General features: G+C 46.0%; 1 protein-coding gene and 1 long non-coding RNA gene across 5 annotated transcripts in view; one reads left to right on the top strand and one right to left on the bottom strand.

Moving 5' to 3' along the window:
- Window positions 1-4,096: 4,096 nt before the first annotated feature.
- LOC115479847 lies at window positions 4,097-19,104 on the top strand. Its single transcript, XR_003943762.1, has 3 exons — window positions 4,097-5,036; window positions 8,071-8,074; window positions 19,093-19,104. It is a non-coding gene; the product is annotated as an uncharacterized LOC115479847 (long non-coding RNA).
- ACSBG2 (acyl-CoA synthetase bubblegum family member 2) overlaps window positions 11,727-27,579 on the bottom strand; it is a 246,519-nt gene continuing 230,666 nt past the window's right edge. For all 4 annotated transcript variants that reach the window (XM_030218100.1, XM_030218098.1, XM_030218101.1 and 1 more), the window contains one exon: window positions 11,727-12,946. In XM_030218100.1, the coding sequence (XP_030073960.1) occupies window positions 12,828-12,946 (119 nt within the window). In that variant the 3' untranslated portion in view covers window positions 11,727-12,827. The remainder of the gene's footprint in view (window positions 12,947-27,579) is intronic.

Here is a 27,579-nt window from a genome sequence, read left to right on the forward strand (position 1 = left end):
AAAACAGAAATCGAGAAGGAAACATCTCAAACTTACTAATGAAAATGTGAAAACAGCACACACAAAAAACGGGATGCAAAAGGAACATGGCGCAGCACACGACAGTAGCTGTTTGCTGAGTGATTAAAAAATTGCACACAGATCGGGGCCCATAAGGCTCTGCTTATGAGTGACGTCTGTCTCACACGCCCAGGATGCACGTCTATGATGCTATCTTTTTAGACATGTGTACAACAGCTACAATGCTTGCCGTGCGCTTAGCGAATGACTATTGGGTGCATGTGTTTGCTACACTGCTACTGGGGATTTCAACAGGTTAGCGAGACTTTCATGCATCCACTTTTGTACTACTGCGAGGCTCATTTGCATTTGATTTTTTTTTTTGCGGTCATTTTTTTTCAGAATCAGTATCTTGTAATGTGCACCTTTACGTTTTCGGTTATTCTACATTTCTTTCATGCATCTGCCCCTCAGTGGCAATTGCAGGCAGCAGGACCACCGAGAGATTGGGCAAGGCCGTCCCCACCCCCACGAGATCGCTGCTGCCGCTCCCCCCCTTCGCCCACCGTCCACCACTGGGCTGGGCCCCCTGCATTGAAATCACAGTGCCTCTCACCTCCGTGTGAAAGCGCTGCAGGCAGCAGCAGATCGCCTCCCTTTTGGGCCTCCTTCCCTCCGTGTGTCCCGCCCTCATCTGACATAACTTCCGTGAAGGCGGAACACAGGGAGGGAAGGCGGCCTCTTCCCTCCCTGTGTCCCACTCTCATCTGACATTTCCGTGAAGGCAGGACACAGGGAAGGAAGGCGGCCCAAAGGGAGGTGATCTGCTGCTGCCTGAAGCGTTTTCACACAGAGGCGAGAGGCACTGTGATTTCAACGCAGGAGGCCTGGCCCGGTGGCAGATGGTTGACGACAGAGGGCTGGTGGGACTGCGGCACCAGGCCCCCCTTGGAGGCCTGAGCCTGGGGAATTTTGTCACCCCTGCCCCCCCCCCCCCCCTCTCGGCGGCCTGGCAAGCAGCTCCTCTATATTCTCAGATACAGATTTCAATAGCAGCAGAACTGTGCCACTGCATTGAGATGCATTGTGTGCGCATTTTCTTCAGTGAGCATTTGAGTTTTCTTTGCTTAGTGAGTGTAACCACCTCCTTGCACAATATTATAAGTTTACTTACCTCACCGGGGATGTCATTAGATTGTAAGCTCTTTCAGCAGGGACTGTCTTTCTTCTGTTTGTGCAGCGCTGCGTACGCCTTGTAGCGCTATAGAAATGCTAAATAGTAGTAGTAGTAGTCATTCATATCAAGTTTAGTTTTTGATGAATGGAGTCCATGAGAGAGTACAAGATTGAAGATTACACAAATCATAACCTAATGCTGCTTTCATCTTGACTGCATCATCAATCACATCGATTACACAAATGCTTGAAACAAATTGATGAATATTCTCACCAGTTTATTTCATTGGTCTCCTTCATTGCCAAAATTGCTGAACACAGGCACCAGTTTTCAGCAAGACATGCTCCTTCTTACCCCCTCCCATCCCCATGGCGGTAATGACTTTTTTGTAACGCTGGTAATTAGGAAACAAAATGGGAGCCGAGCAGACTTACTACATCCCCGTGCACACCTCAACTGTAGATATAATCCTCATTAAATTGTAAAATTATTCAACTTTTAGCTGCTTTTTCATCTTAGTTGTAATGGAATTTATTAACCTGAATCTCCTTTTGTAGTCAGCACTGGAAGCTGAAAAGTCCTGTAGAACAGCGCTTCTCACCCCAGTCCTTGGGACATATCTAGCCAGTCAAGTTTTTAGCATATCCCCCATGCACAGGCATGAGAGAGATTTGCATAGCAAGGAGGCAGTGCCTGCAAATCTCTCCCATTCGTATTAATTGTTGATATCCTGAATACCTGACAAGTTGTGTGGGCCCTTAAGACTAGGTTGAGAAGCACTGCTCTACAATGTATATAATTCAGTAAATTGTTCATGTTGGTGTGTGAAAGTTAGTATATCATCAAATATTTTTGTTACTAATTTACGGTCTGTATCTCAGAAAATGAAAAGTAATTTAATTTCTGAATATTGTTCACAGACTTCTCCCAAGGATAAGCATCATACTGTAATCTTTCCTGTATGTGATGGACCCTGCATGGGAAGTTTCAGCTTGTCAACAAATTTTTTTTTAGAACATTAGACACTGCTCATGTGTATGTCTGCTGATGTCCTGCAGGACCTAGCCAGGTATGGTTCCCTCTTCTTCGGGATCTTTCCTCCAGAGATTCATGGAGACTGGAAACTCTCCCGACATAAATAATTCAGGATCAGGAATCCATATTCCATCCCAGTCTCTAGTACCTGGCCATCACAGCTTGGATGGAGAGTAGTAGTGGATTTACTGAAACTTTCCTAACAATTTGTCTCAGGTCTTACTGTCTTCCAGAAGAGCTTCCACTAGATGGTTTACTGTTTTTTAAATGGAAGAGGTTTGCTGCCTGGTGTGAGGATCCTTTCTCCTGTCCTACACAACAACTGCTTTAATATCTTCTGCACTTGTCTGGCCGCTCTCAAGTCTAACTCTATCTAGTGCTTTGTTTGAATATGTTTATTGGTACTCCTTGCATAATGCTGAATGGGTGCTACTCAGCTAGGCCAGAAGTCTAAAATGGAACAGCCAAAGAGTGGGTTTTCTGATCTCCATGTTCTTACCTTGGGTCTGACGGGAGAGGTGGACTGATGCAACTACCTGCTCTGTGTGTTGCCATAAAATGGTGTGTGCTTGTCCCATGTGGGGGAATACACACACAATTTAAAGGGAACTATGCAAGTAAGGAAAGAAAGATGATTGGTGCCAGTGGAGTGCCCTAAGGATAGGTACTGGGGCTGATTCTATTCAATATAGTTGTGAGTGGCATTGCAGAAGGGTTAGAAGGGGAAGTTTACCTTTTGGCAAACATGAAGATTTGCAAGATTAGACAACAAGAGAAATGATCTAAAAAGATTAGAAGACAAGTCTAATGTATGGCAGTCAAATTCAATGCAAACAAGTATAGAGTGATTGACAGGGGGGTGTAGAAACCCAAGAGCTGTATTTACTAGGGGGCAGATAAGCAGAGACTGGGAGAGGGACCTTGAGGTGATACTGTCAGAGAATCTTAAGGCAACAAAATATGACAGAGCAGTGGCCATAGCCAGAAGGATGCTAGCTGTAGAAAGGCATAACCAGTAGAAGGTGGTGTTAATGCCCCTGTACAAGTTGTTGGTGAGGCCCCATTTGGAGTATTATGTTAAATTTTGGAGGCTGCATCTTGCTAAGGACATCAAAAAAACTTGAGGCAGTTCAGAGGAAGGCAACAAACATACAGGGCTTGTGCTAAAAGACAGATTTGAAGACCTGAATATGTATAATGTAGAGGGATTTTGGTGGGGGAGGAGAGGAGACATGAAGGATGTGATATTGATGTTTAGTTTAAATACTTTTTAATATCTTTCAAATATTTGAATGTCTGTATCATGTCACCCATTTCTCCTATCCTCCAAGGTATACATGTTCAGGTCAGCAAGTCTCTATCAGTGTATAATCAAGTAAAACCTGTACAGAGTGCCAGAGTCAACTCTGGCCACTTTTTAGGCAGTCTGGCTGAACCATGCAGGTGAATGGGAGGGATGTGTACCCTTCACCTAGTTTACACACTGGAATAAGACTGAGTTGGGTACATGAAGATTAAAGAGGGGTGTAAATGGTTTGGGAGGTACATAGTCCATTCACCTATGGTCTGGGCCTCTCACCCTGGCACTTCTCCTGCCCTCTTTCCCATTCTATTCAGCACCTCACTTAGGGCCCAGGCTTGCTGCCTGCCAAGTCTCCACCAACTGAATACAAGTAAAATGAAGAGAGAGAGAAAAATGAGAGGGAGTGGCATGCTGATGCTTCTGGTGCAGCTGGCTCCTGCTCTCCTCCTCTGCATACAGGTAGAATAATCCTTAACAGGCATTATTAGCTGCAAACTATACCCAAAGAAAAAAAAAATAAGTAAACCTGAGGCAGGTCATTAGCATAAATCACTACAACAGAAACTGTACAGCAATTTTTTATTTTGCCATTTTTATTCAGTAAATGACTGCCTTGGGTAAAATTCATGCAATGAGATACAAATACCATGAATGATTTCAGAGTTGTCATTATTCAGATACAATGATTTGTCACAACATCAAAAAGTAAAAGAGCAATAAAGAAATTAAATTATTTTACTTTAGTTATGGTGATAGATCAATCAAAAACAACGTACAGTAGCTACATAATCTATTTTTGATTCTGTCCTTGAGTATTTCATTTATATACTTTCTAACTTGGCATAAAAAAGTAAGGAAAATGACAATCGTGGAAGCTTTCTTTCACAAAAGCTCTCCATTCTGGAGTACACCATGGGTAAGATAAGCATAACTTCAAACACTGGGCACACAGAGCAATTAAGAGCACTTTGATGGAGTACAAAAATTGTTTTAGTTAAAAGAACTCGTACCTGAGAATCTGCATGGAAATGCTTGAAAGTAGATTAAAAAAATTAAATTGATAAAATCTGGGCCGTGCTGTTGGACTTCTACTACTTTTGTGAATATTGTTTTTCATTTGAATTTGAAGCACAGTTCTTAAACTGGATTTGCGATCTAGTGCAAGACAATGGTGACTTCTGCTGTTTTTACTAGATTACCTGTACTGTACTTGGGTAAAGTATTCTTTGGTTTATATGCTCTTGTATGTTAAAGAAAAACTGTAAACCAAATATGGGGATCATTTTCCTTTAATTCTAAAGGGCCAGAGGTTTTCTATTTCACCAGAGACTGAACTCTAGGGATTATATTTATGACGACTAAAAGACAAAATGAACCTGAATGTAATTTTTAAATTAAATGTTTTAAGCAGTTTTTGGCCATTGACAAGAGGTACGCTTTTAAGTTTTGGAGAGCAGGGCAGTCTGCCCATTGTACTCATTCTGCACAGTGGTTAACACTTCCCATTTTGTGTGTATTGAAGTAAAATGAAGATATATACCTGTAGCAGGTATTCTCCGAGGACAGCAGGCTGATTGTTCTCACGACTGGGACGGCGTCCACAGGAACGGAAATCTTCCATAGCAGCTAAAGTTTGCTACAGCCTTCGAGCACGCGGGCGCGCAACCATCTTCCCGCCCAACGCGCAAGAGCCCTGATCAGTTCGATAACAAAGCAATTACAAGGAGAAGGACAACTCCAAAGGGGAGGAGGGCGGGTATGTGAGAACAATCAGCCTGCTGTCCTCGGAGAATACCTGCTACAGGTATGTATCTTCATTTTCTCCAAGGACAAGCAGGCTGCTTGTTCTTACGACTGGGGTATTCCTAGCTCCCCGGCTCACTCAAAAACAACAAAAAGGTCAATTGGGCCTCGCAATGGCAAGAACATAAAGATTGACCTACGAACTAGAACATCTAACAAACTGCAGCCTGGAACAGAATAAAATGGGCCTAGGGGGGTGGAGTTGGAGTACTTGGGAGTACTGGTTGACAGATCTTTGACATTAGAGCAGCATTTACACTCTACAGTCAAGCAAATGTTCTATTCTCTGGAGGCTTAAGCGTATCAAGCCATACTTCCCTCAAGATGTATTCCAGTCTTGTCCAGTCCCTGGTGATTAGCTGCCTTGATTACCGCAATAGCATCTACGGGGGATGTGCAAGTATGTTCCTAAAAAAATTGCAAACAACTCAGAATACAGCAGCTCGACTTATCTTCGGCAAATCTAGATTTGACAGTTCGAGGCCGTTGCGCGAGCGGCTACATTGGCTTCCTGTGAAGGACCGCATCGCATTCAAAACCTGCACATTGGTGCACAAAATCATCTATGGCGATGCCCCTTCCTACATGGACATTCTCATTAACCTACCGCCCAGGAATTCCCTAAGGTCGGCCCGCTCGTACCGCAACCTCCACTACCCTGCCCCTCATGGCCTCAAATATAAGACCATCTATGGTTCCTCTTTTCCTTACCTCAGCACTCAATTGTGGAACGGGTTGCCTCGAGAGGTTAAATTCACTTCCGATCACCTGACCTTCAAGAAGCGGCTCAAGACCTTCCTCTTTAGCAGTGCTTACACTAAGAACCCTACAGGTGCCATACCCTTTTAGGCCACGACTCCTTCCGTGCTGATTTATCACCTCCCCTCCCTTCCTCTTCCTCCTTTGTTGTTTTCTCTCTCTCCTATGACCTTGTCTACTGTACTTTGTACTATTGTTTGTTTATTAATTGTTGTACGTCACATTGAGCCTGTCTATGGGTGCAAATACTGTGGGATATAAATGTCAAATAAATAAATAAATAAATAAATTCTAAACCCCGAACAGATTCTGCAGCACCGACTGCCCAAACAGACTGTCGCGTCAGGTATCCTGCTGAAGGCAGTAATGAGATGTGAATGTGTGGATTGATGACCACGTCGCAGCCTTGCAAATCTCTTCTATAGTGGCTGATTTTAAGTGGGCCACCGACGCTGCCATGGCTCTAACACTATGAGCCGTGACATGACTCTCAAGAGTCAGCCCAGCTTGGGCATAAGTGAAGGAAATGCGATCTGCTAGCCAACTGGAACTGGTGCGTTTCCCGACTGCGTTTCCCCTTCTGTTGGGGTCAAAAGAAACAAACATTTGGGCGGACTGTGTGAAGGGGCTTGTCCGCGCCACGTAAAAGGCCAATGCTCTCTTGCAGTCCAAGGTGTGCAACTGACATTCAGCAGGGCAGGTATGAGGACGGGGAAAAAATGTTGGCAAGACAATTGACTGGTTCAGATGGCACTCCGACACCACCTTCGGCAAGAACTTAGGGTGAGTGCAGAGGACTACTCTGTTGTGATAAAACTTTAGATAAGGAGCATGCACTACCAAGGCTTGAAGCTCACTGACTCTATGAGCTGAAGTAACAGCCACCAAGAAAATGACCTTCCAGGTCAAGTACTTCAGATGGCAGGTATTCTGTGGCTCAAAAGGAGGTTTCATCAGCTGGGTGAGAACGACGTTGAGATCCCATGACACTGGTGGAGGTTTGACAAAAGCAAACCTCTCATGAAGAGAGCAACTAAAGGCTGACCAGAGATCGGCTTACCTTCCACACGACAATGAAAAGCACTAATTGCGCTAAGGTAAACTCTTACTGAGTTGGACTTGAGACCAGACTCTGACAAGTGTAGAAGGTATTCAAGCAGGGTCTGTGTAGGACAAGAGCGGATCTAGGGCCTTGCTCTCACACCAGACGGCAAACCTCCATTTGAAAAAGTAACACTTCTTTGTGCAATCTTTCCTGGAAGCAAGCAAAACTCAGGAGACACCCTCAGAGAAACCCAAGGAAGCGAATTCTACGCTCTCAACATCCAGGCCATAAGAGCCAGAGGTTGGGATGTAGAAGCGCCCCCTCATTCTGAGTTATGAGGGTTGGAAAACTCTCCAATCTCCATGGTTCTTTTGAGGACAACTCCAGAAGAAGAGGGAACCAAATCTGACGGGGCCAGAAAGGAGCAATCGGAATCATGGTTCCGCAGTCTCGCTTGAGTTTCAGCAAAGTCTTCCCTACTAGAGGTATGGGAACATACGCATACAGAAGGCCTGTTCCCCAATGAAGGAGAAAGGCATCTGACGCTAGTCTGTCGCGGGCCTGAAGCCTGGAACAGAACTGAGGGACTTTGTGATTGATCTGAGTGGCAAAAAGATCCACCGAGGGGGTGCCCCACGCTCGGAAGATCTTGCGGACTATGCCCATGTTCAGTGACCACTCGTGAGGTTGCATAATCCTGCTTAACCTGTCGGCCAGACTGTTTATGGCTGCCAGATATGTGGCTTGGAGAAACATCCTGTGACGGCGAGCCCAAAGCCACATCTGGACAGCTTCCCGACACAGGGGGCGAGATCCGGTGCCCCCTGCTTGTTGATGTAATACATCGCAACCTGATTGTCTGAATTTGGATATATGATTGGACAGCCGATCTCTGAAAGCTTTTAGAGCGTTCCAGACCGCTCACAACTCCAAAAGATTGATCTGAAGACCCGTTTCCTGGAGGGACCAAAGTCCTTGAGTGTGAAGCCCATCGACATGGGCTCCCCACCCCACGAGGGATGCATCCGTTGTCAGCACCTTTTGTGGCTGAGGAATTTGAAAAGGACGTCCCAAGGTCAAATTGGATCGAACTGTCCACCATTGAAGAGAATTGTGAAAATCGGTGGACAGCTGGATTGCATCCTCTAGAGCCCCTGTAGCTTGATACCACTGGGAAGCTAGGGTCCATTGACCTGATCTCATGTGAAGACGAGCCATGGGTGTCATGAACTGTGGAGGCCATGTGGCCTAGGATTCTCAACATCTGCTGAGCTGTGATCTGCTGAGACACACTGGCCATAGAAACTAGAGACAGAAGATGGTCTGCTCTCGCCTCAGGAAGATAGGCATGAGCCGTCTGTGAGTCCAGCAGAGCTTCTATGAATTATAGTTTTTGAACTGGAAGAAGATGGGACTTTGGGTAATTTATAACAAACCCAAGGTGCTCCAGGAGTTGAAGAGTCATCTGCATGAACTGTACAGCCCCTGGCTCTAGAGGTGTTCTTCACCAGCCAATCGTCAAGATAAGGGAAGACATGCACTCCCAGTCTGTGTAGCGACGCTGCAACTACTGCCAGGCATTTTGTAAAGACCCTGGGCGCAGACGCCAGACCAAAGGGCAGCACACAATATTGGAAGTGCTGCGTTCCCAGATGGAATTGAAGTTACTTCCTGTGGATTGAAAGTACCGGGATGTGAGTATAAGCATCCTTTAAGTCCAGAGAACATAGCCAATCGTTCTCCTGAATCATGGGCAGAAAGGTGCCCAGGGAAAGCATCTTGAACTTGTCTCGGACCAGAAATTTGTTCAGGGCCCTTAAGTCTAGGACGGGACGCATCCCCCCTTTCTTTTGCACAAGGAAGTACCTGGAATAGAATCCCTGCCCTTCTTGCCCTGGTGGAACGGGCTCGACCGCATTGGCACTGAGAAGGGCGGAGAGTTCTCCTCTGCAAGTACCTGCCTGTGCTGGAAGCTGAAGGACTGAGCTCCCGGTGGGCAATTTGGAGGTATGGAGATCAAATTGAGTGAGTATCCTAGCCGGACTATTTGAAGAACCCACCGATCGGAGGTTATGAGAGGCCACCTTTGGTGAAAAAATTTTAGCCTCCCTCTGACCGGCAGATCGTCCGGCATGGACACTTATGGCAGCTATGCTCAACTGGAGCCAGTCAAAAGCTCGTCCCTTGCTTTTTGCTGGGGAGCCACAGGGGCCTGTTTCGGCGCACGCTTTTGCATAGGGCGCATTCTTCCTTCCCAGGAAAATCGTCTACCAGTTAAGTTAGAAGCAGAAGGTGCCCGGCAGGAGAGATTGTCCATAGCGGTTTCCCGCTGCGTGATCTGATTGACCACCTGTTCAACTTTCTCACCAAAAATGTTATCCCCCCCCCACCCCCCTGCAAGGAACATCAGCAATCCGCTGCTGGACTTGATTGTCCTGGTCAGAGGCACGCAGCCATGAGAGTCTGCGCATCACTATACCCCCGGGGCAGCGGTTCTGGATGCAACATCAAAAGAGTCATAAGCATCCCTGGACAGGAATTTACGACTCGCCTTCTGCTGCCTGACCACCTCCTGAAAAGACCTGGCCTGCTCTGGAGGGAGCTTATCGACCAGGTCCGCCAGTTCACCGTGTTCCTGAAGTGAATGCTCGTGTAGAGCTGGTAAGACTGAATTTTGGCCACAAGCATAGAGGACTGATAGGCATTTCTCCCAAAAGAGTCCAGGGTTATAGATTCCCTCCCCGGGGGCGCCGAGGCAAAATCTCTAGAACGCCTGGCTCTCTTGAGAGTGGAATCCACAACCATAGAATCGTGAGGTAACCAACTTCATCAACTCAGGTTCTCCATGAATCCAATATTGGGACTCAGCTTTTTTGGGGATGGCAGGATTACTTAACAGTTTCATCCAGTTCCTTGGCAGTAGATGACTCCTTAGGTGGCAAAGGATAATCAAGGAACTTGAACATCTCAGTCCTGGGCTCATCCTCAAATACCACAGTGAAGGGAATAGCCACAGACTCTCCGGGGGAGAAAGCTTTCTTTCTGGTGAAGGCGTAGGATTAGAAGGAAGACCACAAGACTCCTCAGAAGAGAAATATCTGGGATCCTCCTCAGTGTCGGACAAGAGTTCTCTGACTGCAGTCTGAAACCGAGTCTGTCTCGACGCCGAGGAACCATGTCCTCGATGGCGATGTTGAGAAGTCGACTCCCGTGCTGGCACTGATGAAGCTCCCTCCAGCGATGTCGATGGGGAGTCGACCTGGGTGGCAACCAAAGCCACAAGTGGCACCAGCGGATACCTCACCACAGGAGGAGAGCCAGCTGCTGCTTCCATCGACGGTACCGAGGGCGCAAGCACCCCCGGATACCGGAACAGACTGACAGCAGCCCTTCCAGAAGACCTAGAAGGGCTCGGATGCGCTCGTCCAGAGTCTCTGTCGAGAAAGGCTGCGGGGTCTGTGCAGGAGTCGGTGTCAGAACCCGTGGAGGTTGAGGAGGTGGTACCGGGCTGTCAAGAGACCAACGCACCGACACCTCTTGAATGGAGGGTGAGCGCTCCTCCCGGCGTCAACGCTTTACGGGTGCCGAATCCTTCAACGCCCAGGTGCCCCCGGTACCGTACTTGAAAGGAGACCGATGACGATGCTTCTTAGCCTTCGCTCGATGCACGTCATCGATACTCCTCAGTACCGACGAGGAGGACCTGGAATCCACACGCCTCCTCGGGGTCGGGTCCGAAAGTGGTTGGTCCCGGTGGGCCTGCACAGCAGGAGTCTTTGAGGCAGGTGGAGACCCACTTGACGACTCACTGCTGCCAGCGTGTGGTGGTCTCTGGACAGCCATTACCTGCGCTCCCGCCTCCGGTGCTGATATTGACGCCGCCGACCTTGGTACTGATGTCAACGCCGAAGAACCGGGCAAAGCTCCAAACAGACGATCCCGAAGAGCTTTTCTCGACACCCGTGTCCGCTTTTTAAGGCTAAGACACAACTTACATGTGTCTGTGCAATGGTCGGGCCCAAGGCACTGAAGACACCACACGTAGGGATCGGTACCTTAGATCGCCCGGTTGCACCGAGTACACTTCTTGAAGCCGCTGGGAGTCCTCGATGTCATGGATGGAAAAATAGCAGCAGCGAAGTCAAAATTCTCGATTATGCCAAAAATAAGGGCACAAAAATGAGGGGCTGCGACGGAAGCAAAAGGAAACTTAAAAGGGCAAAAACTAGGGAATAAAGGTTTTTTGGCTTTTTTTTTAATTTTGAAGGAAAACAACCTAACAAAGGAGAAAAAGGCAAAGAAGGACGAAAAACGTCGAAAAACGAAGGCTCTTTTCGGGCCGAATGGAGAGAGACCGCAAGCAGTCACTCTCTCACCGCAGAAAGAAAAGAACTGATCGGAGCTCTCGCGCAGTGCGCGCACCCGCATGCTCGAAGGCTCTAGCAAACTTTAGTTGCTATGGAAGATTTCCGTTCCTGGGGCCGCCGTGGACGCCTACCCAGTCGTGAGAACAAGAAGCCTGCTTGTCCTCGGAGAAAGACAGTTACATACCTATGCAGCATAAATGCACAGAAGGCGGTTTTTCAATTGAAAGAAAGCTCTGGAATGAGAGGGGCATAGGATGAAGGTGAAAAGGGATAGACTCAGAAGTAACTTGAGGAAATACTTCTTCATGGAAAGGCTGGTGAATTCATGAACAGCTTCCTGGTGGAAGTGGTTATGAAAACAGTATCTGAATTCAAGAGCGCTTGGGACAAGTACATAGGATGTCTGAGTGATTGGGAGAATAGATGATATGGATAGGTAGACTCGATAGGCCATATGGTCTTTATCTGCTTTTCTCTGGGTAGAACTGGGATATTAATTGAACAGTAACACAAAACACTGAAAATAAGAGTTTGGTCCCACTGTGTTAAATATTTTTAATTTGATTACTCCCATCCAAAGCCTGTGCACTTTTAGTCTGGGTTGTTTGATCTTCAACTTAAGCCTGTATCATTAGAAAGATAAGGAATACTATTTGCTCCTTAGGATTGCCATGTGTAAAAATCTAGACTTTCAATCTAGGAGCAGAAACTCGGGTCAAACTGAGAAAAGTATTTCTTAATTTGCTTTTCTAGCCTCCCTATCCCTAAATAAAAATACCAAATAGGAAAACTGCATAGCTCTTGTTTACTGCTTATGCATTCAAATCAGAACTCCTCACCCCACCTCATCCAAAATAAGTTTTAGTGAAAAACAAATAAATTACTCATTTACATAATAAAAAACTGAATTGTTACACTAACCTATACAAAATAAGCACAAATTACAATATTTATAGTAATAAATATGTGGAAGGAGCATGTCCTATGTATTTAATGATCAAGATCTTTCTCTAATACAATGCCTAGTAATAACAGCAGTGCAGTGCATATGGGGCTCGTTATTAGAGCAAGTGATGTCAGCTCATAATGCGGCCTCAAGTACAGTGGCCAACTCAAGTAAAATACACATTAAAGTGGCACAATTCAATGTATAAACAAAGCTCTGACTACATGTAAAGGTATAAAAATAAAATCTTGTCCAAAGCAATATTCACTCTACACTATGTACTTCATGAGCCAAGCCCATCAAAAATTTCCAGTATTTTGTTTCAAACCATCTGTGCAATTAGGGAAAAAACACCCCCCCCCCCCCCAAGCCTAAATCCTTAACAGATTAGATTACTTTGGTGGAAGCATATTTTCTAGGGTAGTAGGGGTCACTGCATCCATGTAAAAGCTATCAATTTGGTCCTTGTACATCTTTAATACAATAGGCCTCTTCAATTTCATTGTTGGACCTAAAAAACAAAATCAAACCATTAATATATTTGTTTGCAGATAGTTACTACTGTATTCTAAAATAATCCAGACCTTGAATGAGAGGTGCAACATGACTGGCTACTGGGGCTGTTTTTGTGATGCCATGCCATACCAATGCTATAATGGGTATATATCAAGCAGTGATCTAACATTCCAAATCTGCAAAACTCCCCCCCCCCCCCAAAAAAAAAAAAACAACAAACAAACAAGAAAAGCTAACAGCTAATCAAAATATACAACTAACCTACTTGGGTTGACTACACAACTTGAATTGATGTCTCATTTTCCATGGAAAAGCAGGAAACAATAAGCCACATTTGAATCTGCTGTGCAGAATACCTCTGCTACATATCAGTAACTGCTTTACATTTCATTACTTTCACACTACTTATGCCACATATGTGCTAGACCTGGGTCCATCAAGGTTGGTTAAAGGGGCAAGAACTGGCCTGGAGAGAAATTATTGGACACTGTTTAAAAAAACAAAAAAACCCCCAACAACTTCCTTTGGAAGCAGGTGTATGTTCCATCCATGCAAGCAGCAGAAAGCAAATACTGACACCTAGTGGATGTTAGCGTTAACTGAATCATAGAACACAAGATATAGTGGGAAATTTGGTTTTTAAACAATGTATAATGGAAGCCTACACCCTAAGGAGTTGCTGCAGCACTCCAAGTTCCAACCCTTACCAACACGTCCAACCATTATAGTAAATTGGATAGTAGCACAGCAAGCATGGTACTCTAAGGATTTGGAGGAACATATATACACAGGGATGTTGAATTTATTTATTTTTAATTATTAGGATTTATTTACTGCCTTTTTGAAGAAATTCACTTGAGGGCGCCTACACGCATACAACACGCATCAAATTGGAACTACCGCTCGGCTACCACGTACCCGGGCGATAATTCCATTTATGACACGCGTTAGAAATTTTCTACTGTGTGGCACTTACCCAGTGGTAATCGGCAGAGTACGCATGCTGTCGATTACAGCCTGCCTAACGCGCAAGACCTTACCGCTAAGTCAATGGGTGGCAGTAAGGTCTCATGCCAAAAATGAACATGTGCTGGATTTAATTTTGCTGCACGTCCATTTTTGGCCACAAAAAAGGTCTTTTTTTTTGCAGGCGCGCTGAAAAATGGACCTACCTGCATCCAAAACACGCACCTACACCAGCGCAGGCCATTTTTCGGCGCACCTTAGTAAAAGGGCCCCCTCAAGGTACTGTACAGTAAGAATAAATCAAACATGAGCAACAATTACAGCAGTAAAAATATTCAAACAATACAATGTATGGCATAGTATGTCAACACAATGCAATACATAATAGAATTATCAGCCTATGTATCAGAGCTCTATGCAAATGTTCCAAGGTACCCTTCAGTGTAACCACCACTTACTGACTACTACTTCAGGAGTACACAGGACAAATATTTAACATTGTTCCCTAAGAGAGAAGGAGAAACCTAGAACTTCTGCATACCAAACAAATTTTACATCCCAACTCCAAGGCACAATGGAATGATTTTGAAATAAAGAGGTAACTGCATGGATTTGAATCTCAAGGCAACAGAATTTTACAAGACCAAAGCGTTGATAGTTCCGAAGATGTTAAAAGATATGACATACATTTTATCTTGGGCTGACACTTCTAAATTCTCATTTCCTTTAAATTTCCTCTATAGGAGAAGCCTGAATGGAGTTATCTTTTTGAGAGAAAGATTTTTAGTACTTGGATACAACTGAGCATAATCACCTGGCTCAGCTCTGTTATCAGGGAACATTTCTCAGTATAGGTGGTTTATAATATAAAGATTGTTATATGTGAATTGTTTCTGTTCTTAAGTACATTCAGCCACAGGGTTATTTGAAATAATAATAATGTATAGGGTAAATAAGAATGTAGAAATGAGAACATGGGAAAAATATATTGGTAGAGCTCTCCTGAGAAAATAAAATTGGGGGATTAAAAAATTTAATAACTGGCCAAAACAGTAACACTCAAGAGTGCCTGAGATTAGTACAAATGGTTCTTAGATTGCACGGCTGAGAAAAGCCAAGAAATTGAATCAAAAGTACTCTACTAGGAGGTAACATGGATAGACTAATGGACCTTATATAGTACACATCTGCTTCTTATTTCCTCTAAGCGGAGACTCTCGGTGCTGACAAGACCAAATGGCAGTATCTGTGTCCCGTCCCGGGCCCTTACCTGGGCTCCCGCGGCGGGGAGCAATGGTCAACGGAGCCCGCGGGACCCAGTGCGGCGAAGACGAGCCGCCGACGGGGCCGGCGCTGCCGCGGGTCGGTCCGAGGCCGGCGATCCGCTGGAGCGAACGCCGGCCTCAGAGAAGGGAATACGCCGGCCAAGATGGCGGCGCCGGCGTCGTCGTCTCCCTGGCCAGAGCGGACCAGCGGGCAAGCCCCGCCCACTCGCGCCGGATTGGCGCATGAAAAGAGAGACTCCGCCTGCTAGGCAGGCCTGCCAATCCGGGCGCTCCTTGCCTGTCAGGGCCGGAGGGATTGGCTCCTCTTCCAGGGAGGGGATGGACAGGCGGGGAATTTAAACCTCAGAACGGGAAGCATTCAGGGCTTCCGTTTCTAATGTCAGGAGCCGACGCAGTGGATCGGGGAGTGTTGTTCTTTGGAGACTGTGTTCTTTGGTTGCTAGCCGTCCTTGCTAGCCACCTTCAGAGACTGGGTCCATCTTCATTGCTAGCCGTCCTTGCTAGCCACCTTCAGAGACTGGGTCCATCTTCATTGCTAGCCGTCCTTGCTAGCCACCTTCAGAGACTGGGTCCATCTTCAGTGCTAGCCGTCCTTGCTAGCCACCTTCGGAGACTGGGTCCATCTTCAGTGCTAGCCGTCCTTGCTAGCCACCTTCAGAGACTGGGTCCATCTTCATTGCTAGCCGTCCTTGCTAGCCACCTTCGGAGACTGGGTCCATCTTCAGTGCTAGCCGTCCTTGCTAGCCACCTTCGGAGACTGGGTCCATCTTCAGTGCTAGCCGTCCTTGCTAGCCACCATCAGAGACCGGGTCCATCTTCATTGCCTAGCCGTCCTTGCTAGCCACCTTCAGAGACTGGGTCCATCTTCCTTGCTAGCCGTCCTTGCTAGCCACCCTCAGAGACTGGGTCCATCTTCATTGCTAGCCGTCCTTGCTAGCCACCCTCAGAGACTGGCTCCATCTTCATTGCTAGCCGTCCTTGCTAGCCACTCTCGGAGACTGTGTCCTTTCAGTGCTAGCCGCCCTTGCTAGCTGTCCTTCAGAGACTGAGTTGCTGACTACCAGCCAGGCCGGCCGTCACCCCGCGGTTCCAGCAGTCCTGCTGGCCGCCTGCAGCTGGGGGCTCAACCCTTGGTGAACGGCGGTCGCCGCGGGTGAAGATTCGGGGTGCGCGGCTGTCCTCTGAGGTCTTGTGGGGCCTCAGGGAACCTAAGGGCTCACCTATAACCGACACAGGACAATCTGATACTGGAAATGATGTTTCCCTACTTGGAATCTGAGTTACATCCTAGGAAGTATATGGATATAAGCATCCTTCAAGTCCAGACAGCATAACCAATCTTTCTGAATCACGCAAATCAGGATGCCTAAGGAAACCATCTTGAACTTTTGTCTGGTCAGATATATGTTCAGGACTCTTCAGGTCTAGAATGGGACAAAAATACCCTCTGTCTTCTTTCTGATAAGTAGTATTTAGAATAAAATCTCATCCCTCTTTCCCCTAGTGGGATGGGTTCAACTGTATTGGCCTATAAGAGGGAAGAGTTTTTCTGTAAGCAATTTCTGATGCTGTGAGCTTAACCTGGATGCTGTCGGTGGGCAATCTTGAGGAAATCTTTCTAATTGTAGACTAACCTATCCGGACTATTTTTAGAACCCACTAGTCTGAGGTTACAAGGGGCCACCTTGTTTAGAAAATATTTGAACTCTTTCCTACCCAGCAAATCATCTGGGATAGTTAAAGAGAATGAAGCTATGCTCTCTTGGAGTTAGTCAAAAGATTGTTTTGACTGCTGAGCTTACTGGGGACTTTTGGGCCCTCCGTTGTCCTGGAAAAGAACAAGGTCCCTGATTTGGAAGAGTGGGAGGGCAGGGATGTGGGGAGAGGATATGCACACCTTTGAAAGTAGTAGGACCTCTGCTGCCCTCTGCTAAAATACCTCCTCGATTGGGGGGGGGGGGGGGGGGGGGGAGGTAAGCAAGGGTATGCATGGCAGGGGGCACCAACATTTGGGGGTGCCAGAGACTGACATGCTTACCCTTACTTACCCCTCCCCCCCACACAGCAATACCGCCATCCTCCTCCCATGTACTGCTACCTTGCCGCCCACCCTGTAGTGGTCTCTGCGGCTGCAGGAAAGAATCCCACTCTTTCCTGCCTGCTGCCACTACTCCTTCTCCGGCGCGCTCCACTTTTCTGTGCCGCAGATGGCCCAGCTGTATTTTAAAAATGGCTGCCAAGGTGGAGCTGCTGGCCAAGATGGCCGCTGCAATGTGAGCTCCCGCAGGCAACGACCAGGGATCCCATCGATTTTAACATCTCCAACCCCCAGAACAAGACGGAGTAGATGGGCTCTTGTAGAAGAAAGTCCCAAACGCACAATTGAGAACCGCGAAGCCGATCAGTAAAGACGGCGCGGTGAAAATCAGCGATCGCGCGTCCGACCGCACCCGCGTGGAGCCGGGGCCGGAGGCGGCCAGCGGGAAACAGGGAGCGGTACTACGGGCCCGATGCTGGCGGGGGACCTGGAAAACCAAAAAGGCAGAAGGGTCTCGCTGGTGTGCTCCGGAGCGGGCGATTGAGACTGACAGTAGGAGCAGCCAGATGAGGGTGCGGCGGAGGATGGATGAGAGTGTGGGACACGAGGAGCAGGGGACAATGTAACGTGATAATTGGAGAAAATGGCGGAGTGCTAATGGGCAGAGAAGCACGAGGAAAACAAGATCAAGGGATACAGCACCAGTCACTGAAAACGAATATATGCCGGCTGAATAATAAAGAGAAAGAGGAAGACTTAGTATAGAGACAAGGATCAATAAAACAATATCCAGCACATAATAAATAGCCGAGCCAACTCACTGCAGCTGAGAAACTGGAACAAAGAACAGTATTAAATCAGTCAAATAGACTATAGCTGCCTCCAGTATTATTGTATGGCGACCAGAAGCTCCAGGGAAGAGCCGGAGAAGAATAAGAGCGGGGGCACAAAGATGGCAGACAAAAATTCCCCACCGTCACCATCAGTGAGTTCCGTCTGGGCCACGGAAATTGTCATGGAGGTAAAAATGGCGGTGGAGGAAACCATGAACAACAAATTACAGCAAATAATTGACGAGCTTGAAGGAATGGATCAAAGAATCACCACGTTTACTAACGAGTTCCAGGAGGTTCAACAGAGACTGGGGGAGGTGGAAACCTCCTCGCAGGAGGCCTCGAAATCCATCGAACATCTCCAAGCTATGGTGACAACCTTGGAAGATAAAGTGGACGACTTGGAGAATCGATCTCGAAGGAATAATCTTCGGCTGGTAGGCATACCAGAATCAATACCAGAGGTGGAACTGAGGTTTTTTGGAGCCATGGCTCACCAAGATTTTGACTAACCAAAGTACCGCGGGGCCACTCAAGATAGAACGAGCACATCGTTTGGGTCCAAGAAAAGAGACTAACACAAGGCCAAGAGTGGTCATATTGCGAATGCTCCACTATCAACATAAGATGGACGTGTTAACAGCTCTTCGGAAAGGAGAGAAGCTGGAAGTGGATGGACATAAGATACTGTGCTTTCAGGACTATTCTACCAAAGTTTCCCTCCAGCGCAAACAATACTCGCAGATTTGTGGGCGACTACATAAAATGCAGATAAGGTTCAGTTTATTGTACCCAGCAAAATTAAGAATCCAGCACAATGGCTGTGTCAGATTTTGTGATACAGTGGAAGCCTCTCAAGCATTTGTGGACCGGCTGGAGGATGAAAGGCCGAGAACGTCGAGCAATACCTGAATAGTGCGGTGGATAATAAAAGAGAGACTGGTACTACAGTAGGAGGAGGAGCAGAAGTGGTGAGGAGGCCAGTGACTATTTGATGCCGAGTTATAAAGTTTTGTAGTTGTTGATATTGTTTGTAAAGTTAGTAAGGTAAAATGAGGGGGAAGGGGTCAAATAAAATATAAACAAGGTTGGTCTAGATGGGATCCCGGGTCGGAAGCACGGAAGTAGAGCACTATAGGTGCTAATAAGAATATGGGGAGGTTGGGTAGTATGGGGGAGGGGAGGGGGGAGGGATAATGAGGAGCAAGAACTTCATGGTCAAAGAGGAACAGGGGAATACAGGCAACACAGTAAGTGTCACACGAGGAGAATACCCATGTGGAAACATGATCAACTACAGGGGGGGGGGGGGGGGGTATAGGCTGGGATGCCCTCCCCGCTCAGTCAGAGAAGATATCAAGGTAACATTACAGCTAACTTACGATATCACCTGATGGCCCTTAAAGTAGTGACATGGAATGTGGGAGGTATTTCTTCGCCGATAAAAAGGCAGAAGGTACTCCAAGCACTCCACAAGCAAAAGGTGTCAATAGCATTACTTCAAGAAACGCATTTAAATGCCAAAGAACATGAGAAATTATGCCGTTGGTGGGTGGGCTCATATTATGAATCCCCAGCGCAGGCTAAAAAAGCGGGAGTCAATTTTAATCAAGAAAGGGGTGCAAATTACTACACACAAAGTAATAGCTGACGATGCGGGAAGATTTGTAATGGTACACTTAACCGTAGAACGTCAACCAGTAGTTGTATGTAATGTGTATTCTCCTAACACGTATAACAAAGCTTTCTATAAACAACTTTTACACCATTTAACAAGTTTTGAAGGAACACCCATACTAGTCGGGGGAGATTTCAATGCAGTGGTAGATCCCACACTGGATAGATCACAGGGGGGAAGAAGAGGAGCGGGGACGGAGTCCAGAGGACTGGATGTGTTAAGTGAGGTCCTGGACCTGGTGGATGTGTTGCGAACATTGCATCCAGTAGAGCGTGACTATACTCACTTGTCTCGCGCACATGCCACCATGTCGAGGATTGATTACATATTTATTTCTCGTTCAATATTTACTAAAATATGTAGTGCAGAAATAGGCCCCATTAAAATATCAGATCATGCAATGGTAATGACCGTCTGGGAGCCTTTGGAGAGAGAGGTCAGACAGTTCCGGTGGAGGTTCCCTATTCGGTTATACAAAGATCAGGGATTCCGAGATTTTATACTTAAAAAGTATAAGCAGTTCCAAGACACCAATCAGGCACACACGAAAACTCCTATACTTTACTGGGACAGGGCAAAGGCAGTACTTAGGGGAGAGATAATCGCATACACCAGCCATCAAAAAAAGGCATGGGAAAAGGAACAGATTTGGTTAGAGAAGGAAATAACACGGGTACGGCGGGAATATGGACGCCAACATACTGTCACACTAAAAGCCCAACTTTTAGAACTGCAGCAAACCCTTAATGAGAGGCTTCATAGTAAGGCCAAACACAACTATGTTTCTTATAGATATCAATTATATAAATATGCTAACAGAGGTGGAAAGATGTTGGCTAGGTTAGCAAAACCTAGGCAAGGCCCCCATAAAATAAACGCACTATATTCATCTAATGGAACTTTAGAAAATAAAGATGCCCAAATAAACAGAATTTTGCAAGATTACTATAGGCAGCTGTACGATGTCCCGGATCCACCTCCGATTGATAGCGAAATGTATCTGGAGGGACAAAATCTTCCGAGAATAGATATAAAGAGCCAAGATATGTTAAATGCCCCCATAACGGAAGATGAAGTATCATGGGCTATACAGCAGGGACCTTTGGGGAAGGCACCGGGACCAGATGGGTATAGAGGAGAATTTTATAAAATGTTGAGGGACAAAGTAGTGGTACCCATCACATTAATGTTTAATGCCATAGTGCAAGAAAAACAAATGCCCATCTCCCTGAGGACAGCCCAGATCATCGTGCTCCCAAAACCTGGACGGGACACACAGAAACCAGAATCTTATAGGCCAATTTCGCTACTCAATTATGAGGCTAAACTATTTGCCAAAGTTTTAGCAAATCGATTATCGCGAATTCTCCCAGATATTATTGAGGACTCACAGGTGGGATTTGTACAGGGTTGAAATATTACAAAAAATGTGAGAAAGATATTGGTAACATTGGAGGCGGTGTCGGAGCGAGCTACACTGTCAGTGCTGGTCAGCTTCGATGCCGAAAAGGCATTCGACAGGGTAGTATGGGACTTTTTGTTTGGAACGTTAGATGCGTATGGAATAACAGGGTTTTTCCAGGAGGCAATTAGAGCATTATACTATCTTCCACAAGCCCAGGTGTGGGCGAATGGAATATTGTCCCCTCCCTTCCTCATTTGTCGGGGAACAAGGCAGGGATGCCCACTATCGCCTTTATTATTTGTATTAACATTAGACCCATTGATTAGAAATATTCAACAAACACCCGATGTACAGGGAGTTAGGATGGGCACAGAAACTTTTAAAATAGCAGCGTTTGCTGATGACTTATTAGCACATGTGACTCAGCCAGAGGTATCATTGCCAGCTCTCATTGAGTGTATGGCAGAGTATGGCGACTTTTCCGTTTTTAAGCTAAATCTAGAGAAGTCTGAAGCTATGCAGAGGGAGGGAGACCACGTTAGAGAATGGCAAGGACAACTTCCGTTAAAATGGGCGGAGGAATCGTTCAGATACCTGGGAGTGCGCTTGACTATGGATACTACTAATCTATATAAAATCAATATAGAAAAGTTGTTACAGGACACCAGCAGATCTCTCGAGAGATGGAACCACTTGCCCCTGTCCTTAATAGGCAGAATCAATTTATTTAAAATGATTATATTCCCAAGGTGGCTCTACATATTGCAGGTTTTGCCACTACATATACTGGGTAAATTCATAAGAAAGTTAAATAGGATAACTCGGAAGTTCCTGTGGGGGGGGGGGAAGAAATCAAAAGTTCATTTCGAATATCTGTATGATGGCTGGGTGCAGGGTGGAGTGGGATTACCCTGTATAAAACGATATAATCAAGCATGCCTGTTGCGACATCTTAGGGATTGGCTGCTCAATACAAACCAGTATACGCCGACTAGATGGGAGGGAACACTATTTGGGCCCTGGCACTTGAATTTCATATTGCAGGCTAAAACAAAAAATTTACCATTAAAGTTTCGGAAAAGCATATTGCTACAGCCACTGAGAAGCATTTGGCGATCTCTCATGCAGATGTGGAAGCAAAACCCCAATGTTAGTGATCAGCTTCCACTGAGAGGGAATGGGGACTTTCCACCGGGAATGGAGAAAGGTATATTTGATAGATGGTCGAGGGTGGGGATTACCTTGCTCGAACACCTAGTAAATGAGGGAGGGAGGGTTGTCTGGCTTTCAGGATCTGCAGCAGAGACTGTCTCTAGCCAACCAGGATTATTACTCATATAGACAACTACATCATTACTGGTTCAGTATGGATCAAGAAGCAATAGGCACGAAGCTTGGTTGTAGGCTTCGTGAATTTTTAAGGGGAGATGCACACGGGCAGGTATCAATATCGAGTTTACATAGAGCTTTGGTATCACTTAGTCCCCCCCGTACCTACGAGATACTTAAAGAGGCATGGAGCAAAGATCTGGGATATGAGTTGAAAGGAATAAATTTTGCAAAATTGATAAAAGATATACCAAAACAAGTAGGCGGGGCAGAGTTACAGGAGAGTCAATATAGGGTAATACATAGGGGATACACAACACAAAAACAAGCAGCAAGAGCGGGATGGATAGGCGAAGCTCAATGCTCCAAGTGTAATAGAGAAAGTAATACCTTTTTGCATGCATTCTGGAGATGTGCTAGAATAAAACTATTTTGGAGAGCGATACAGAACTATCTTGAACATCTTATAGGGCAAAGATTACTCCCCTCTTGGAGAGGAGTGTTGTTGAACAAAGGGGATGCATATGGGATATCAGACAGACATATGGAGCTATTTTTATGCAAGGCATATGCAGTGGGGAAAAAATGCATACTTAGACACTGGATGCAAGAAGATCCACCCTCCTTTTGGTACTGGAGAAATAGGTTGCATGAATTAATGCTTTGGGAGGCTAGGACGGTTTATGGTAATCCAAAGAAAAGAAAGGAGTTTATCAATATATGGATTAAGTATTTGCAAAATATCTCCCACAAAGCACGAAGTGCGGTGCTAAATAAACTTGGAATGCCTTAGCAAATGGGGCGTGTAGGAGATAAGCACTCCAGGATGTAAATGGGTATAGTCCTGTAATAGATATTGGGAAAGACTAGACGCTATGAAGTAAGAAGATCATTGTGAAGATGTTAAACCGGGGGGGGGGGGGGGGGGGGGGGGGAGAAAATGATGATAGAAAATATTGATGATGCAGTTACGATGTATGTACGCAACAGTGACCTGTTCTTAGGTTAACGAAGTGTTTGAATTTATTGATTATGTTTACAATGTTTATTATCATCAATAAAAACCGTTGAAATATAAAAATGGCTGCCAAGACTGCCACCAAAGTCTTGACAGCTATTTTGGGAAACATGGTGGCGGCTTCCACAGCACAGAAGATCAAAGCAGAGAGCGCCGGAGACAGAGTAGCAGCAGCAGGCAGGAAAAAGTGGGATTCTTTCCTGACCCTGCAGCCGCAGAGGCCACTAAACCACCAGGACGGGCGGTAAGGTAGGACTCTAGTAAGCTGGAGGGGGATGGCGGCATTACTGCAGCAGGGGGGGGGGGGGGGGGGGACACGTTTTGGAACAGTATAAGTCATCACAAAGACAAAATATAAGGAAATCAATGGACTGCATTAGGGACTTAAAGCCCATCTATTTAAGTGAAAACAAATGAGAGATCTGCATGAAAGAAAATATTTTTTTTATTATTTTGACTTAATCACTTGTCCCTGAAACATGCTCAAAACAGAGTAATCCATTTGTACAAAAGAGATGAGATGAAGATGTGATTCCATGTGCCCCAATGAAAGAAGACTAATTTTACTTCCACATTTTTATAACACCAGGCTTCCCAAGGCAGATTACAACAGTTAAGATGAACCCATTAGTAAACAGCATATCCTCACTGAAATTTGTCCATATATTACTGTATTGTATAGAACAGTGTAGAAAAAGGAGCACAAAATACAGCCGTTATTAATGCTGTTTCCACCAGCGACAATAATTTTTTAAAGCAGTTTTAGTGATATTCAATTTTATTTCATATTTATATCTACATATGGGAAGTTTTCAAATAAATTAAAAAGCTGTTGAGTAGAAAAAAAACCCAACAACAAAAATCTTTTGTTCTTCACCTTTTAAGGCACTGGGCTGAAAAAGGGTGTGGGGTGGGAGAAGAGAAAAAGGAGATGCTGGACCGGGTGGGAGGGGGCGCCAGAGACCCAAGCACCGGCTCTGTTCTGATGCCTTTCCTTGACACCTGCAAACAGTTTACATGAGGAAGAATCCTGATTGAGTCCCAGGCATTGCAGGCACCAACTACACGTATCCTTGACAGATACAGTTCTGTTACAGCTGGAATACTTCTTAAAACCACAGGGAGCCTCTCTCTAGAACATGTCCAGAAAAATGGCCACAGTGAAATCAAATGACTCGATTACGGAAAAATGTTTCTAGCCAGTTGCCCGAGACCTCAGAAGGCCTAGTGGGCTGCAGAAAAAGAAGAAAACCTGAAAAGTGCTGAAATTCTTAAGTTGTTCTGCTGGGAACTTGGGTCCCACACAACAGCACCAGAACTTAAACACAATGGACAAGCAAATCTTACCCAAAAGGTATGGTCACAGTATCTCTAATCATGGGATAACAGCAGACATGCTTCTGTAGATCTGCTCCATGAAAAAAGAGAAACTGACAAGGTCCCTGTGACAAAACAGTGGGTTTTTAAGCCTGTAAACTGTATTTCTCTAGTTTAGCCAGCAGGTGCTGCATGTTTATGTTTAAAGTAGTTACAGAGAACTGATTGTTCCCTCTTTAGTTAACACAGATGAGAGGTAACCTGCAGTGATGTGGCCAGCTATTTTTAAAACTTGTACTTCTGGGCTCTGATTAGCCCAAGAGCTCAAAATTCAGCTAGTCCCAGTTTGGGAGAGAAGGATCTCTTTGCTGAAGCTCTGTGAACAGTTGTATTTGATAACTTGTGAGCAGCTATATGTCCTGATCTACCCAAGTTCTCTCTCTATATATAAAACGCACCTCCAACGTTCTATGAAGCCTCCACAAGTCCCAACATTCTAAATGCATGGTGGTGAAATCACAATTCACCCATGAGTGTTGGCCCCACCCTCGCGTCAAACGTTATGACGTTGAGGGTGGAGCTATGGCACTCAACCAATCGCATCGCTCCGCCCTCGACGTCATCACTTTTGAGACGAGGGCGGCACACACATCAATGAAGAACCACTACACACGCTCACCCAACCCCCCCCCCCAAATTCACCACCCCTCACCCCTACAACCCCCCAAGTGGCCAACACTACCACCCTCCACCACTCCCCCCACGTTGCCACCGCTCCTCCCTCCACCCCCCCCAGAGGTCACAACACATAATGCTCCACCCTCCACTCCCCCCCCACACACAGGTCGTCGCGAACGCACAAAAAAAAGAAAAAAAACGCCGCTCACCACACAGTGCTCCACCCTCTCCCCAGAGTAGTACCACCCGCTGCTCCACCCCCCCCCCCCCCACACAAACAGGTCGACGACACCAAACACCCCCCCTCCCTCCGTCAGAGACAAAAAAAAATACAAATAAAAAAGGCAGCGCCGCTCACCAACACACGCCCCGCACGCCAAATTCACCACCCCTCACCCCTACAGTCCCCAAGTTGCAAACACTACCATCCTCCACCCACCCCCCGAGGTCACAACACTCAGTGCTCCACCCTACAACCCCTCTCTCTTTCCATTCCCCAACGCAGCCGTCATTTGCCATACACAAACCCAAAGTAAATCGCCACAGGATCCCTCCCCCCATCCTACGGTCCGCCTCACCCACCCTCCCGCAGCACCTTGCTCAACGTTCCTCCACCCTCCCTCTCCTCTCAGACTCCGGCCATGCTGCAGGACGCCAATGAACTACACTGTTAGCAAGGAAGCCCATTGGTTAATCTCGGTTTCCTCTACCCAACACAGCCGTCATTACCATACACTCAAACCAAGCACACCCACATTGTCGTCTTTTTTGGACTTCTTCCATCTGAAACACGTCTAAAGCTGCTTCTAATGGAAAAACTGCGTCTTAACAGGTAAAGGACAAAAGGTATTTGGGGTGGGGACCCTGAAACTATGAGGGAGGGTGGAGGGGACCCTGGCACTGGGAGGGAGGAGGGAGGGGCCCCTGGCACACACTCCGATTCTCATACACACACTCACACCCAGTCTCACTCACTCTCTATCACACACACTCGCACATTCACTCTCTCTCACACAGAGTCACTCTCACACACTCTCTCAAACATACACACTCCGACGAAAACCTTGCTAGCGCCCGTTTCATTGCTGTCAGAAACGGGCCTTTTTCACTAGTTTAGATATAAAATTATCTAAACATTTGTTTACTAAGTAATCCTATTTCAGTTACCTGTTATTGTTTTGCTGATTGCACCTTTTCTGTTCACTATTCTAATTTTTCATGACAATAAACACTTTAGTTTATTGCCTCTGCTTGTCTGGACTGACTAAGAATACGGGTGGTTTGTGTATTGGATCTGTGGGTGCTTTCTAGGAACTGGGAGTGTGGGAGTAGAAATCACTGGGGAATAATTTGAAAGTGGGAGACTCACCCAGAGGCAGTTGGGACCCAGTCGGTGGGAGGAGGGTGATAGTGTAGAGCACAAGCAGAAGGGTGCAGGCAGACCTGAGCTGTGCTGGGGATAGACCCTCTAAATGGTTATGGGGTAGCACCAGGCAGGTGGCTAGGAATTTTGTGACAGTCCCACACAACAGTTACAGGTATGCACATGCAATGCAACGCTCTAAAAGCCCTTAAGCCAAGCCCCCTCCCTGCCATCTTCAAGTCTTTGCTTAAAGGCCACCTCTTCAATGCTGCATTCGGCACCTAACTCTTACCGTTCAGTAAATCCAGACTGCCCCTTTCGGACTGACTGTTCACTTGTCTTTTAGATTGTAAGCTCCTTGAGCAGGGACTGTCCCTCTATGTTAAATTGTACAGCGCTGCGTAACCCTAGTAGTGCTTTAGAAATGTTAAGTAGTAGTAGTAGTAGTTGTGTTAAACAAGCTGGTGAGCATTCTTGCATGGGTTTTATTGGATGATGATACTCAGTTGTAAGAATATTTGATCTTGCTTGTCTTCAGAGAAAACATGAATCATTTTCTAATATGTAACAGACCGAGTGAGTTTGTGGTATATGTTTTCAGGAGATTGTCTCTATACACCCAAATGTATATTTAAAGCACAAATAAGCTAGACTTATTGTAAGAAAAGAGTTTTACATGATCTGAAGAGCACTTTTCCAAAACCCAGTCCAATTTTG

This window comes from Microcaecilia unicolor, chromosome 11, assembly GCF_901765095.1.
Source record: "Microcaecilia unicolor chromosome 11, aMicUni1.1, whole genome shotgun sequence".
NCBI lineage: Eukaryota > Metazoa > Chordata > Amphibia > Gymnophiona > Siphonopidae > Microcaecilia > Microcaecilia unicolor.